The 12,972-nt window shown below is 41.0% G+C and overlaps 1 protein-coding gene across 1 annotated transcript in view; it reads left to right on the forward strand.

Moving 5' to 3' along the window:
• The window catches only part of HHIPL2 (HHIP like 2), a 33,017-nt gene extending 20,958 nt beyond the window's left edge, over window positions 1-12,059 (forward strand). Inside the window, exons 6-9 of the mRNA XM_020982220.2 lie at window positions 3,381-3,526; window positions 6,629-6,710; window positions 9,479-9,561; window positions 11,179-12,059. Of these exons, the coding sequence (XP_020837879.1) occupies window positions 3,381-3,526; window positions 6,629-6,710; window positions 9,479-9,561; window positions 11,179-11,579 (712 nt within the window). The 3' untranslated portion in view covers window positions 11,580-12,059. The remainder of the gene's footprint in view (window positions 1-3,380; window positions 3,527-6,628; window positions 6,711-9,478; window positions 9,562-11,178) is intronic.
• The last annotated feature ends 913 nt before the right edge of the window (window positions 12,060-12,972 follow it).

Raw genomic sequence — 12,972 nt, forward strand, 5'->3', positions numbered from 1 at the left:
AAAGGGAAGCTGACGGTAAAAACTTGCAGCCGTATGATGTGATGATGGCTGGCTGGGAGATGGTAGGGTGGCCTGGATCTGGGCAAAATGAGGTGACAGCTAACTTATCAGAGCCAGGGAATCTATTGGCAGAGTCCAAGGTTGTAGCTTGAGGGAGTTTCTCACCTATTTAACAGTGTGGTTTACTCTTCAATCTATTTTTCACTTTTATTCCACTCAGTCTTGGCTCCCATTCTTTTAGCAGCCTGTCCCCAAAAGTGGATAATTAAAGAAGAACTTAGTTTCTTGCTTTGAAGCTAGTTCCCTAGAATAGGTAGTTTTAATTTCCATTAGGAAGCTGCTTGGCTCCCAGCTATGAGGAGCTCCAATAAAAAGTTTTAGAAATCATTTATTATTTTTTTATTTAACAGCCCCTTTACATTTGCACTCACTCAGCTCTTTTTGTGTTAAATTGTAATCTGAATCCAAAACTTCAAAGTTTAAACTTAGTAAAACTGGAATTATGAATAAAGTCTAAAAGAGAAGAGGAGCCATATAATCACAGATTCTAGAATTGGATGTTGGCGCCAGGAGCTGTCTAGTCCAACTGGTATCTGAATGAGAATCTTCTCTATAACAACCACCTTGTGCTTATCCAGCCTCTCTGCTCAAAGACCTCAAGTGAAAGAAGGAGCCCAGTCCCTCTAGAAGCAACCTTTCTACTTTGGAACAACTCTAAATGTTCAGAAAGTCTCACTTTCATGGAAGCTAAATAAAGCTTTCTTTAACTTCCACCCACTACTCTACTTCTACCCTTTGGGACCAAGCTGAATAAGCCTAAACTCTTTTCCAAGAAGTGACAGTCCTTAAAATACTTGAAAATAGCTATGATAGATAGATGATAAATAGGTACATAGACGAATAGACCAACAGAGAGATAGGAAAGAAGGAAAAAGAAAAAAGAAAGAAAGAAAGAAAAAAGAAAGAAAGAAAGAAAGAAAGAAAGAAAGAAAGAAAGAAAGAGAAAGAAAGAAAGAAAGAAAATGCCCGTAAAGTGTTTATTATGTGCTAGCTACTCTGCTAAGCCCTGGAGATACAAGGTGTGTATGTGTGTATGCATATATATATATATATATATATATATATGTGTGTGTGTATACACATACACACACACACATACGTATGCACACACATATATCTCCCTGTCCTCAAGGAGCTTACATTCTAACAGGAGAAGACAACTTATAAAGGGGATCTGGAAAGTGTGTGTGAGAGACATGGGGTAGCCTGGTGTGGTGAGGGCTGGGAAGTGTTGAGAAACTCTGATTCCTGGCAAGATAGGTGAAATCTCCTTTAGTAAAGCTTAAGGAACCAGAAATAGAGTCCAAGATTGAGTCAGTGGGGAGGAGAGAGATGATGGCCAAAGTATAGGCTGCATAATGAGGAGATGACCAGGAAATGATAAGATAAAGCTTAACAGGGTTAAATGTAAAGTTTGACATTTGTGCCCAAAAAAGTCAGTTAGACAAGAACAACACAGGGGAGGTGTAGCTAGATAGCTGTTCATCTGAAAGAGTTTTGGGAGTATTAGTGGACTACATGCTCAATATGAGGCAATAGTAATATTTATATCTCAGTCAAAAAAGCTAATGATATCTTAGGTATCATTAAAACAGGCATAGAATCTAGGACTAGGGAGGTAATGTTCTGTTGCACTATGCCTTTATCAGACCATATCTGGCATATCGTGTTGAATTCTAAGTACCACAGTTCAGGAATGACATTTATAGGTCATACAAAAAAACCCAACCAGGATAGTGAAGGGTCTTGGTAGTATTACATGTGAAGACCAGAAGAAGGAATTGGGGATGTTCTGCCTGGACAAAAGAAGGCTTAATGGGGATGTGGCAGCTGTCTTCAAGTACCTGAAAAAGTTGCATATGGAAACGGATTAGACTTGCTCTTATTCCCCAAAGGACAAAATAAAGGGTAATAGGTGGACTCATACACTTAACTGTGAGTGTACCCAAGGCTTTATTCTGGGTCCTCTTCCCCTTGCTCACTATGTGCTCAGTGATCTCACCAGATGCCATGGATACAATGGTCATTTCTATACAGATGACTTCCACATCCATATATATCCAGCTTTTCCCTATCCCTTGAGCTCTTGTCCTGTATCACTTACTGACTTAACTGGATATTTTGAGTTGGATGATTCAGAAGCATAAAAAACTCAACAGAAGTCATGATCCTTGTCTTTCCCACCAAACGTACTTCGCTTCTGAACTTTCTATTTTTGTTGAGGGAATCACCATTCTTCTAGTCACCTCGCTTCATAAGCTGAGTCATCCTCGGTTCCTTATCCTTCTTCACCTCACATATCTGATAGCCGACAACTGTTCTGTATTCTATCTCCACATCTCTTCTATCCGTTCCCTTCTCCATTTACAGTCACTACCCTTGGCCAGGCTTTTGCCGCCTCTCTCCCGCACTATTGAAGCAGTGTTCTAATTGGTCTCCCTGCCTTGTTGCCACTGCAATCCATCCTCCTCACGGCTGCCAAAGAGCTATTCTTCAATCACAGACTTATCGTATCACTTCCTTGCTCAGTAAACGGCTGTCTCCGTATTGATTCTGTGATTGAGCGCTAACTGATCAGCATTTAAAGCCTTTTGCAATCTGCTTCCATCCTACCTTTCTGTTATTATCCTTTGTATACTCTTTGTTCCCACCACGCTGGGCTTCGTGATGTTCTTTATGCATGACACTCTATTTCCTGTCTGTGTTTTCACACAGGCTGGCCTCCGTGCCTGGCAAGTACTCCCCCCCCCATATTCATTTCTTCAAATCCTTAGCTTCCTGATAGCTCAGATCAAATATCACCTCTTACTCAAGGTCTTTCCTGATCCCTCCAGCTGCTAGCTCCTCCTTAACATTAACTTGCATAAGTTTTAGACATATTTATGTATTTACATGTTGCCTTCCCCTTTAGAATGTAAACTTTGGGTTCAAGGACAGTTTTATTTATCCATTTATTATTTGTATTCCTAACTAATGCCTACTATACTATCTGCTACACAGTAGATTATTAATGTGTTTGGTGATTGGTTGAAGCTGCAAAAAGACAAATTTCAATTTGATATAAGAGAAAACTTCCTAAAAAATAGAGCCATCCAAAATGGGCATGACTTGCTTCAGAAGGTGGGTTCCTCCTCATTAGATGTTTTAAAGAAGAGATAGAATGACCACTGGTTTGGGATATTATAGAAGGGATTCTCGTTCATTCATAGGTTGTATTAGATGGCCTCTCTAGTCCTAAGATTCTGTGCTTTTTATACAAAAATAATCCCGCACAGTGGACAAATGGATGCCTAAAATATAAGGTTTTGCTTTTCATCTAGTCGACTTATGGCTTTGCAGGAAGATGAGAAAACAAATACATGGAAAAAACAAGACATCTGCATTGGCAACACTAAGACCTGTGCCTTCCCAGGATTGATCAGCACCTACAACAAGTTCATTATTTCCTTTGCTGAGGATGAAGCAGGTAACCTCGGTTTATCAGAGCTCTTTGGCTGCCACAGCCCCACAGACAGAGAACCCCGAAGTTTTAGATGATGCCTACTTCGTGCTATTTCTCAGTGAGCCCCCGCTTCAGATTCTGCCTTTCTCCAAGCCCTAAGTTCCTTTGCTTTTGGGAGCTTCCCTTTGCTCTCTTCTCTCTTTGCTCTTTGTCGTCTCCACTGGAGTTTGCTGTCGGCCCTCCAATTTGGTGACGTGGTAGGGACTTGCGAAACTCTTCGGTTTCCTTACATTTGGAGCAATAGGTTAGAGGTTTCAATTTTGTCTTTGTAACCCCAGAATCTAGCACATGGCAGACTCTTAAAAAGGCTTGTTGATTGATTGACGTAACAAAAATGTCAGCACACTTTGAAGTGCTCCAGCAAACCATCCAGTCAATTTTCAAAGCTAAAGGCTTCAGATGAACATTTTGTAGCATTAGGATATTTTGGAAAACTAAATATTTTGAAATGAAAAAAAAAGCCATTGAGTTCCAAACAGAAAACCCAAACACATGAAAAACAAGAGGGACCACAGGCTGGCAACCCGGTGATCAGTCAATGCAGGGCAGACGATCTACAACTCCACAGGCTGTGGTGGTAAATCTCTCCCAGAGTACTCCAAAGACAAGGATGGCCTGTCTGCCTGGGGTATCTGTGGGCTGCAGTCTGTTCCATGGCTCAATTGCTTAAGCCAATACTCTGGCTTTGGTTGTGCCTGCAGATGAGTCTTAGAGGAAAAACAAGCTATCTTTGCAGACAGAACATAGGCAAAGAAAAACACCTTTGGCTGGGATTTGGTGGAGAGGACTCCCTAGGCTTGGTTACCAAGCAAGGGTGGACCTAGGGAATTTCTGATGAAAACTTGTTCTCAATGGAGAATTTCTTAAATTTGGAATTCCCGCAAGAGGCGAGCTAATAAACCAGCCCATTGCATGTATTAAGTACACTTTTACCTCCCTGGCATAACCCTGCTAGCACCATAGTCCCCATTCCAGACAGGACTGACAGATCAGATTTAACTCAATATATGTGTGTTTGGGAGTTGGGGGTAGTCGAAACTCAAGGAACGTACTTTTACCTACATCCACATCATCACAGTTATTATTATTATTATTTTTTTGGCTAGGCAGTGGAGTTAAGTGACTTGCCCAGGGTCACACAGCTAGTAAGTATCAAGCGTCTGAGGCTGGATTTGAATTCAGGTCCTCTTAACTCCAGATCCAGTGCTCTAACCGTTGCGCCACCTAGCTGCCCCAATCACAGTTATTTAAAACATAACATTTCCCAAACTTTACTGGTCTATGGACATTTAAATTTATATTATCTATAAATATAATATAGAAATATGTGTACTATATAAATGAATATGAATATGCATTACACAAATATATTTTTAAATATACTTATTAACAAACATGTTCATGTATAATATAATAGATTTGTATTTATTTAATATATTAATATATTTAATGAATAGATTTATATAATGCAATGTAAATAATACATTAGGTAATAAGTAGATATTTGCTTCATTACTATAATATAATAAATATAATATAAATAAATATATTATTGTTAAGAGAGGTAGCTTGTAGTAGTGGGCAGAGAAAGAGAGTCTTAATGTTGGCAGAAACGTCCTCATTATTTGAGCTTTTCAAAAGTGGAATGGGTTCCCTCGGAAGGTCATATGGCTTTTTCCTTACAGGCAGAGGTCAGATGACTACTTCTTAGGGATATACAAGGGATTGTTGATTCAGGAACAGGTTGGTGTAGATGGCCTCTGAGGTCCTTTCCAACTCTTAAATTATTTGATTCTATATGTTCTGTATGTACACACACACACACACACACAGAGCAGTGTTATAAATGACAGCTCTAGTTTACATCTACCTTTCCATCCTTATTGGAGTAAGCTAGGTAGCACATGGGTCAAACTAGGTAGCATAGTGTGTAGAGCAGGGGGAATTTAGAGCCAGGGACACCTGGGTTCAAATCCTGCTTCAGACACTTACTAGCTGTGTGACCCTGAGAAAGTCCCTTAACTTTTATGAGCCTTACTTTTCTCATTTGCAAAGTGAGGATAATAATAACACCTGCCTCCTAAGGGTGTTGTGGGGATCAAATGAGTTAGAATATGCCAAGTGCTGTGCAAACCTAGAAGTGCCATATAAATGCTAGCTATTATTACTATTATTCCATATCACATACTTTCAAGATTTCTATGTTCTAGACAAATGGGGTTACCCTTCTTTCCCTGGACTTGATACTCCTGCCTCCCTTCTTTGGTAGCTGTCCAAGGTACTCTCTGCATCCCCACCTCTTAGTTCTCATCTTCCTTCTAGCTCCATTCAGAAGCCAATCCTCCAGGAAGCTTTCTTTGTCTCCTCCCCATCATCCCCAGCTGTTAATGTATATTCTCATTCTCCTCAGTTTTCCTTGTACTTATTTAGATACATTTTGGGTCCCCTATTCCTACCCCAGTGGAAGGCAAGCTCCTTGAAGGCAGGTAGGTGGTGCAGTGAATAGTGCACTGGGCCTAGAGTTAGGAAGACTTGAATTCAAATTTAGCCTCAGACACTAGCAAAGTGACTCTGGGCAAGTCATTTAACCGTTGTTTGCTTCAGTTTCCTCAACTGTAGAATGGTAATAATAATAGCACCTAATTACCAGGGTTGCTGTGAGGATCAAAATGAGATAATGTTGGTAAAAGCTAGTGCTTAGCACATAGTAGGTACTATATAAATACTAGCTGTTGAGGTCAGGGACTGTTTTGTTTTTCTTTTTGTATGTAAGTAGTGTTTAAAATTATCGAATTGTAGTAAGATGAAATCTAACACAACATTTCTGAGAGTAGAAAGGCCTCCAGGAAGGACTAAAAGGCCTAGATTGGCTCTTGTTTTCTTGACTACTAACAGTGATTCTGCCTCAGTCTTTAGAGTTGTGATAAGTGAGAAGCTTAGTCTTAATTTCTGTATTTGCAGACTGGACCTCTTATATGTGCTTTGCAAGCCCTGGGAGACGTCTTGGGTAATTTAGTTCTGACAAAACTAAAATCCTGCGGTCTTGTCTGTTTTTTGGTTGTTTAGGAGAGCTGTATTTTCTGGCCACCTCTTATCCGAGTGCCTATGCACCGCATGGATCCGTCTACAAATTTGTTGATCCTTCTAGGTAAGAACTCTTATTTCTGTTGGGGAATAGCTCTGCCCAGAGATCCCAAGACGTTCTCAGAGGATAATTCTTCCCACCTAGGGCCTTTTGACTGGAGGTCAATAAATCAGGCTAGGCTAGAAGATAAAAATTAGTATCAGCAAATGGGCAGCTTGCCAGGTTAGAAACTCTGAAGAACCCAAGGAGATACATACACACACCCATAGAGTTTTCATAGCCTTAGGGCAAGCAGCAAAAGAAGCCTATTTGGTGAGTCTTTATTTGGAGGTCTGAGTAAAAGGAACAGGATGTTGGGTGATTTGGAGAGGTTGGGGAGAACATTAGTAACTTTGGTGTCATCCAAGATGAGGTCTGTAGGGGTGTTCCCTACAGTTAATTTCATCAGACCATGGTGGGGTTGGAGGCCTTTAGTTAATCTCATGCTAATATTTAGGTCTGGGATACTGGAGGCCTCCTTTTGAGATGGAATCAAATTGAGAGTCTGATTTTTATTTATACAACCCTGAAGGCTATATTTCTTTGGCCTCTAAGGCTACTGTTTCTGGGGAAGTTTTCCAAACTCACAGCCCACAGATTTTGTACATTTCTTACACATTTCCTACTTGTGTACTCCATGGTCGAGAGACAAAAAGCAATGATTTTGGAGTCAGAGGGTCTGAGTTCAAATCCAATCTAATACTATTTTCATGACTTTGGGCAAGTCACACAACCTCTCTTGGCTTCAATTTCCTCATCTGTAAAATGAGGGATTGTACCAGACAGTCTCTGAGGTCCCTTCAAACTTTAAATCTATGATGCCAAAATTTGTCCAGATTCATTTCTGAATATCCACATTAAACAGAACTGAGGGTTGAGCAAATTCGAATCTAGAACAGTGCTCCTCCAGGAACTTTGGAAACTAGGGAATATGGTAGCTCTAGAGATGGGACTGACTGGTTTGGATGGGCTAGAATTGACTGATTTAGGCTCTGGAACCCCTGATCTTCGACAAGCTTCTAGGATTCTCCCCTTCAAGTCTCCCTCCCCTATCCACCCTTTCAACAGAAAAACAAAAACACTTGGTAGTTATTTCTTGGTTATACTAGCATTCCATCTAGTTCCATAAAGAATGATAGAGAAATGCTTACTTCTCCAATTGGGAAGTAAGGAGGGCTGGTACCCTATGGGGCAGATGGACAGTACCACTCAAGCTTCACTCACCCTTCCAGTTGCGGAAGGCTGGATAAGGAGGGGGAGGTGGCAGTCTTCATCTAATCTTCCTTTTGGCAATTTGGGGTTCTCAGTTTATTTTTCTATTAAATTTTATTATTATAAACTTTATACTCTCAACAAATATGCAGTTCGGATTATTTTTTTCTAAAAAGGTGTTGGAAGAGATCTGCAGGGCTTAGTGCCCCCAGCTAGGTGGTATAGGAGAAGGAAGCATCTCAAAGGCTACTTTTGGGAAGGTCTGGTGGGTCATCTGGGATTACAAGGTATCCCACCTATTTGATTTTGCTTTTTTTCTATCATTCCTGGGCTTCTGGTCTCCATCTCACCCCTTACCTCCACATCCCTATTCTCACTCCGGGGATTGAAAAGAAGTATGGAAAGGATTCTTCTTCCACCTAGCAGCCAGATCTATGAATGATTTAAAGATCAGGAAATTGGACTGCCCTGGACTGGCAGCCTATCTCACTAACTGGGTAGTATTGATGAAAACACTTATTTTCTATGCTCATTAACCTCTATGATCTATAAACATTCATTGGGATTAATTTACAAAGCTATTCCAAGAGTTTCCACAAGATGTAACTCAAAAAACAGATGTGAGGCTATTTGCCAAGTGCTAGAGAGATTCTTATTTTTTTGTGGATTATCTATATAGGCCATTTGCCCATTCTCCCTGGTTCATTAACAAAGGCTCTTAGACCAGCCCTAGTCACGGAAGGTTGGACTGGTCCTTTCCTATATCCAGATTACTGTCTTTTCCCATTAGAAGATAAATCAATCAATCAGTCATCAATAAACATTAAGTTCCTACTATGTGCTAGTCATAGTACTAAATGATGAGAATACATAATGGGAATAATAAAACAATCCCCCCCCCCCCCGGTTCTCCCAATTAACCTGGGTAATTCAGAGTGGACTTTGCTAGGCAACAAGCATTTACTGAGTCTCCTAAGTGTCGGATTGTGTACTGGGACCTAGGAATACAAGTTCAGAGAATGAAACCATCTCTACAGACAATGGGCTCACATTCTAATGAGAGACACAAGTGCATACATAAACATACATAGTATCCATATAAAGTGAATAAATAAATACAAAGTAGTTAAAGTCAAGGTAGTTTGGGAGGGAAGGCACTAGGAGGGAATCTGACTAGATTTCATTGCTTGAGTAGCATCTTAAAGAGAGGGACTTGATGGGTAGGAGGTAAGGAGGCAGTGCATTCCAGGCATTGGCGGGAGGGTGGGTGGAGGGGGAGAGAAGGGGGGGAATGGCCAAAGCATTGGTACAGACCTGGGACTTTTGGTGTCACGAATGAAGAACAGAGGGAAGGTTAATTTGGCTGCATCAGAAGAGGAGTAATGTCTAATAAGGCTGGAAATAGAGGTTGGGACCAGGTTGTTAAGGGCTTTAAAAGCTCAGCAGAGGGTTTTATATTTTATCCTAGACCTAGAAGCAATAGGAAACCTCTAGAGTTCCTCTGGGGCTACTGATAGCCAGGCTCTCCAATTCCCCTGTTCCAGTTCCACGTACTCAGCCTCTCCCTCTTTGTTTTACAGGCGAGCGCCGCCAGGCAAATGCAAATACAAACCAGCACCTGTCAAAGCCAAGAGCAAGCTGATCCCCTTCAGGCCACTTGCCAGTGAGTTTGTCTTTGAGTTTCACAGTTTGGGCACCTGAGTGGTCAGAAAACCCTCTGCTGTGGTTCCCAAGAGAGCTGCCCTGGCTTCTATTTCAGGGGTTATGTTTTTCCCCATGGAATTATAAATTCATTGAGCGTGAATTCAAAGCACGCGTCTACCCTATGGCATTTTTGACAGGCAGTCATCTAGGCTTCTCCAGATGGTTCCTCGGCTCCCACTCCACCCCCCATGGGAACTCAGTGTGGTGTAGTATACAGGGTATTTATTAGATTTGAAATTAGGAAGAAATGGGTTCAAATCCTACTAGTTGTGCAACTCTGGGCAAGTCACCTGACTTCTAGCTGTGCTTTAGTCTCCTCATTTGTAAAATGAGGGGATGAGACTTGATTGACTTATGTTTCCTTCCAGCTCTATATTGGTGGGTATGTGGTCCTTTGAACTCACTTAGCAGTTAAGATAATACTGCCCATCACTTTTGGGCAGCTCTAAACACTAGGAAGCTGTTTTCCCTCAGTTCGAGACAAAATATGCCTCCTGGTGCCTTCCACTCTTCAAGGGCCGAGCAAAGCAATCGAGCAATGGAATCTCTCTTCCATATAACAGCCCTTTACATCCTGAAGTCAGCTATCCCATCTCCCCCAAGCCTAAGCCCAAGGCTAAACATTCCCATTCTTTTAAGTGATCCTTCTGAGGCTTACTTACCAGTCTGGTCCCTGTTCTGGTGCCCTCTTTTAAGTAATAATAACTGACCTATGTAACCCTTTAAAGTTTGCAAAACACCTTACTTACATTATCTCATTTAAGCTGAATAATGATTTCTCAAGTAGATAATTTCATTATCATTCACCCCATTTTACAGATGAGACAACTGAGGCTCAGAACTGCATGGTCACATGGTTACTTCCTGTCAGTAGTAGAATTTGAACCCAACTCCAAACTAAGCACTCTATCCATTTTTCTGTGCTACTTGTTTGTCAGTGTTCTTTCAGAAAAGACATTGATTATTTGTTGGTTAGAATTTGTTATTTGTAACCCTTTAACTTGTCATTAGAGGCTAACTTGTCATCTCTCAGTAACATCTAGAAATGACTATGTTTTTGTTGTTAACCTTTTTTGCTATATGTACCATCTGGTAGACTATAAGCTCCTTGAAGGCAGGGACTGTTTCATTTTTGGTTTTGTATCTCCAGTGCCTGGCACCTAATGGCACTTAACGAATGCCTGTTGGGTGAATGTGTAGGAATTTATTCATTGAATGGGAATTTATTAAGCATCTACAATAATTTTAAAAAATTTTGTCTTTTTTGTCTTAATGATACTTTTTACAATGATAAAATACAAAAATAAATTATTTACAAAAATTTAAAAAAATATTTTTGGTGCTGTGAGAAATGAGAAACTTCCCAGGGTCACCTCTCCCTGTGAGCATCCCAATAGCTAGTAGGATGCTCCCTGTTCAAGGATTTGGGATAACTGACCTAATACGAGTTGATATGTAGAGAATGGAAAGCCCTTGTGACTTTCATAGGTGGTGGGGCTTTACTAGAATTGGAGTTTTGAGTAATTTCAGTTTTCCATTACTGCCATATCTTATTATACAAATGATTGTTTTTCAGAGACTGTCCTGGGGCTGCTAAAAGAACAGTCGGAGAAAGCTGCTAGAAAATTAGCCAAAGCAGCATCAGCTTCCGGTACTCGAAGGAGGGGCTCTTCTCAGAAAGCTTCCTCTAAGAAGCCAGCTTCTCCTAAAGGCACCCAGAAATTGCCTGCCAAGCCTAGACCCAGGCCCAAGAAGAAGACACTTCGAGTATTTGGCAAGCGCCAGGCAAAAGCCAGAAGACTTTCCACTACACCTCAGGAGAAGAGACCTAGGGCCTTAGGAACCGGCAGCACCTCACCCAAGGGCAGCCAACATAGAGGCAGGGTTGGTAGGAGTCTGCCCTTTGCCTTTTTTTCTCCTGATGGTCAGCAGAGGAGAGCGGGGGAAGGGGAAGAGGGCCCCTCTCAGAGGCTCTGATTCAGCCCTAGCCCCAGCCCCAGCCTCAGCCCCAGCTCAATTGAATAATTATTGGAGAGCTGGGACTGACATTGAAACCAGTGTGGTTTTCTTTTTCATGCCAGTGTCATTATCTATCGACGAGTCCACTGACGGTAATTTTGCTAGTAGCACACAAGGATGGCAATGCATGGGTACTGCTTGTTTGGAACCCCAGTTGGCATTACTGATTTTGTCTCAAATTCCCATGAGGGCAGGGGCTATTTCATTTTTGTCTTTATATATTTAGCACATAAAGGGCATGCAATAAAGCTTTTTGAATTAATTGAATCAAAATGTCCAGGCAAATATCAAGGTAATGTAAGTTTCTTGAGGATAGGATTTGTTTAATTTTTGCCTCTGTATCCCTAACACCTAGCATAGTGCCTGGCACATAATTAGGTGCTTAATAAATGCTTGTTGAATTGAATTGGTGAATAAAGCAGCATTTCCTCAAACTTACATCTTCTGGCCTTTTTCCCTTCAATGGTGAGCTAAAATCTAAAATTCCTTGCCCAAATCCTCCCTAGCTATTTGTTCCTTAGGGTTTTTATTTTACATTCAGTTGTAGAAATTTGGATTCTGTCACAAGGCTAGGAATACTGTGCCTGACAGTATGGTAGAATGGAAAAAATACCTGAATTAGAAGAATGGACACCCTGCCTTCGTTTCCCCATATTTTCACTCTTCAAATGCTTGTGTTCTGAACCCTTTGAGGGAAAAGGGGCTTCATAAATGGGTAGTACAGGACAATCCAGTCAAGATTACTCTGGATATAGGTATATAAACTGGGAATTAACTATAATTTCTCAAAAATAAAGGAATGGACTCAATGAAAAGCAGAGCATTAAGAATATCATGCTTTGCTTTCTCCATGTGCTGGGTGATGTATAGAGAAAAGAGGTGAAAGATTGTCCTTAAACAGTTATATTGGGAGCTGGCTGGATAACAGTGAAATGTTGTAGAGTATCTTTTTTTTTTCTGGATGATGAGAGCAAAGCCTGCTGGTGCCAGCTGTTCATGGAAGAAGTCTGTTCTGTTTGTTTTTTTTATATTTTCTTTAATTTTTAGGCAATTGGAGTTAAGTGACTTGCCCAGGGTCACACAGCTAGTAAGTGTCTGAGGTCAGATTTGAACTCAGCTCCTCCTGACTCCAAGGCTGGTGTTCTATCCACTGTGCTATCTAGCTGCCCCCAATTAATTTATTTTGAATTATTTATTTATTTTTTTTAGGCAATTGGGGTTAAGTGACTTGCCCAGGGTCACACAGCTAGTAAGTGTCAAGTGTTTGGTCTGAGGTCACATTTGAATTCAGGTCCTCCTGACTTCAGGGCTGGTGCTCTATCCACTGCGCCACCTAGCTTCCCCTAAGTCT

This window comes from Phascolarctos cinereus, unplaced genomic scaffold (genome assembly GCF_003287225.1).
Source record: "Phascolarctos cinereus isolate Bilbo 61053 unplaced genomic scaffold, phaCin_HiC Scaffold_5;HRSCAF=322, whole genome shotgun sequence".
NCBI lineage: Eukaryota > Metazoa > Chordata > Mammalia > Diprotodontia > Phascolarctidae > Phascolarctos > Phascolarctos cinereus.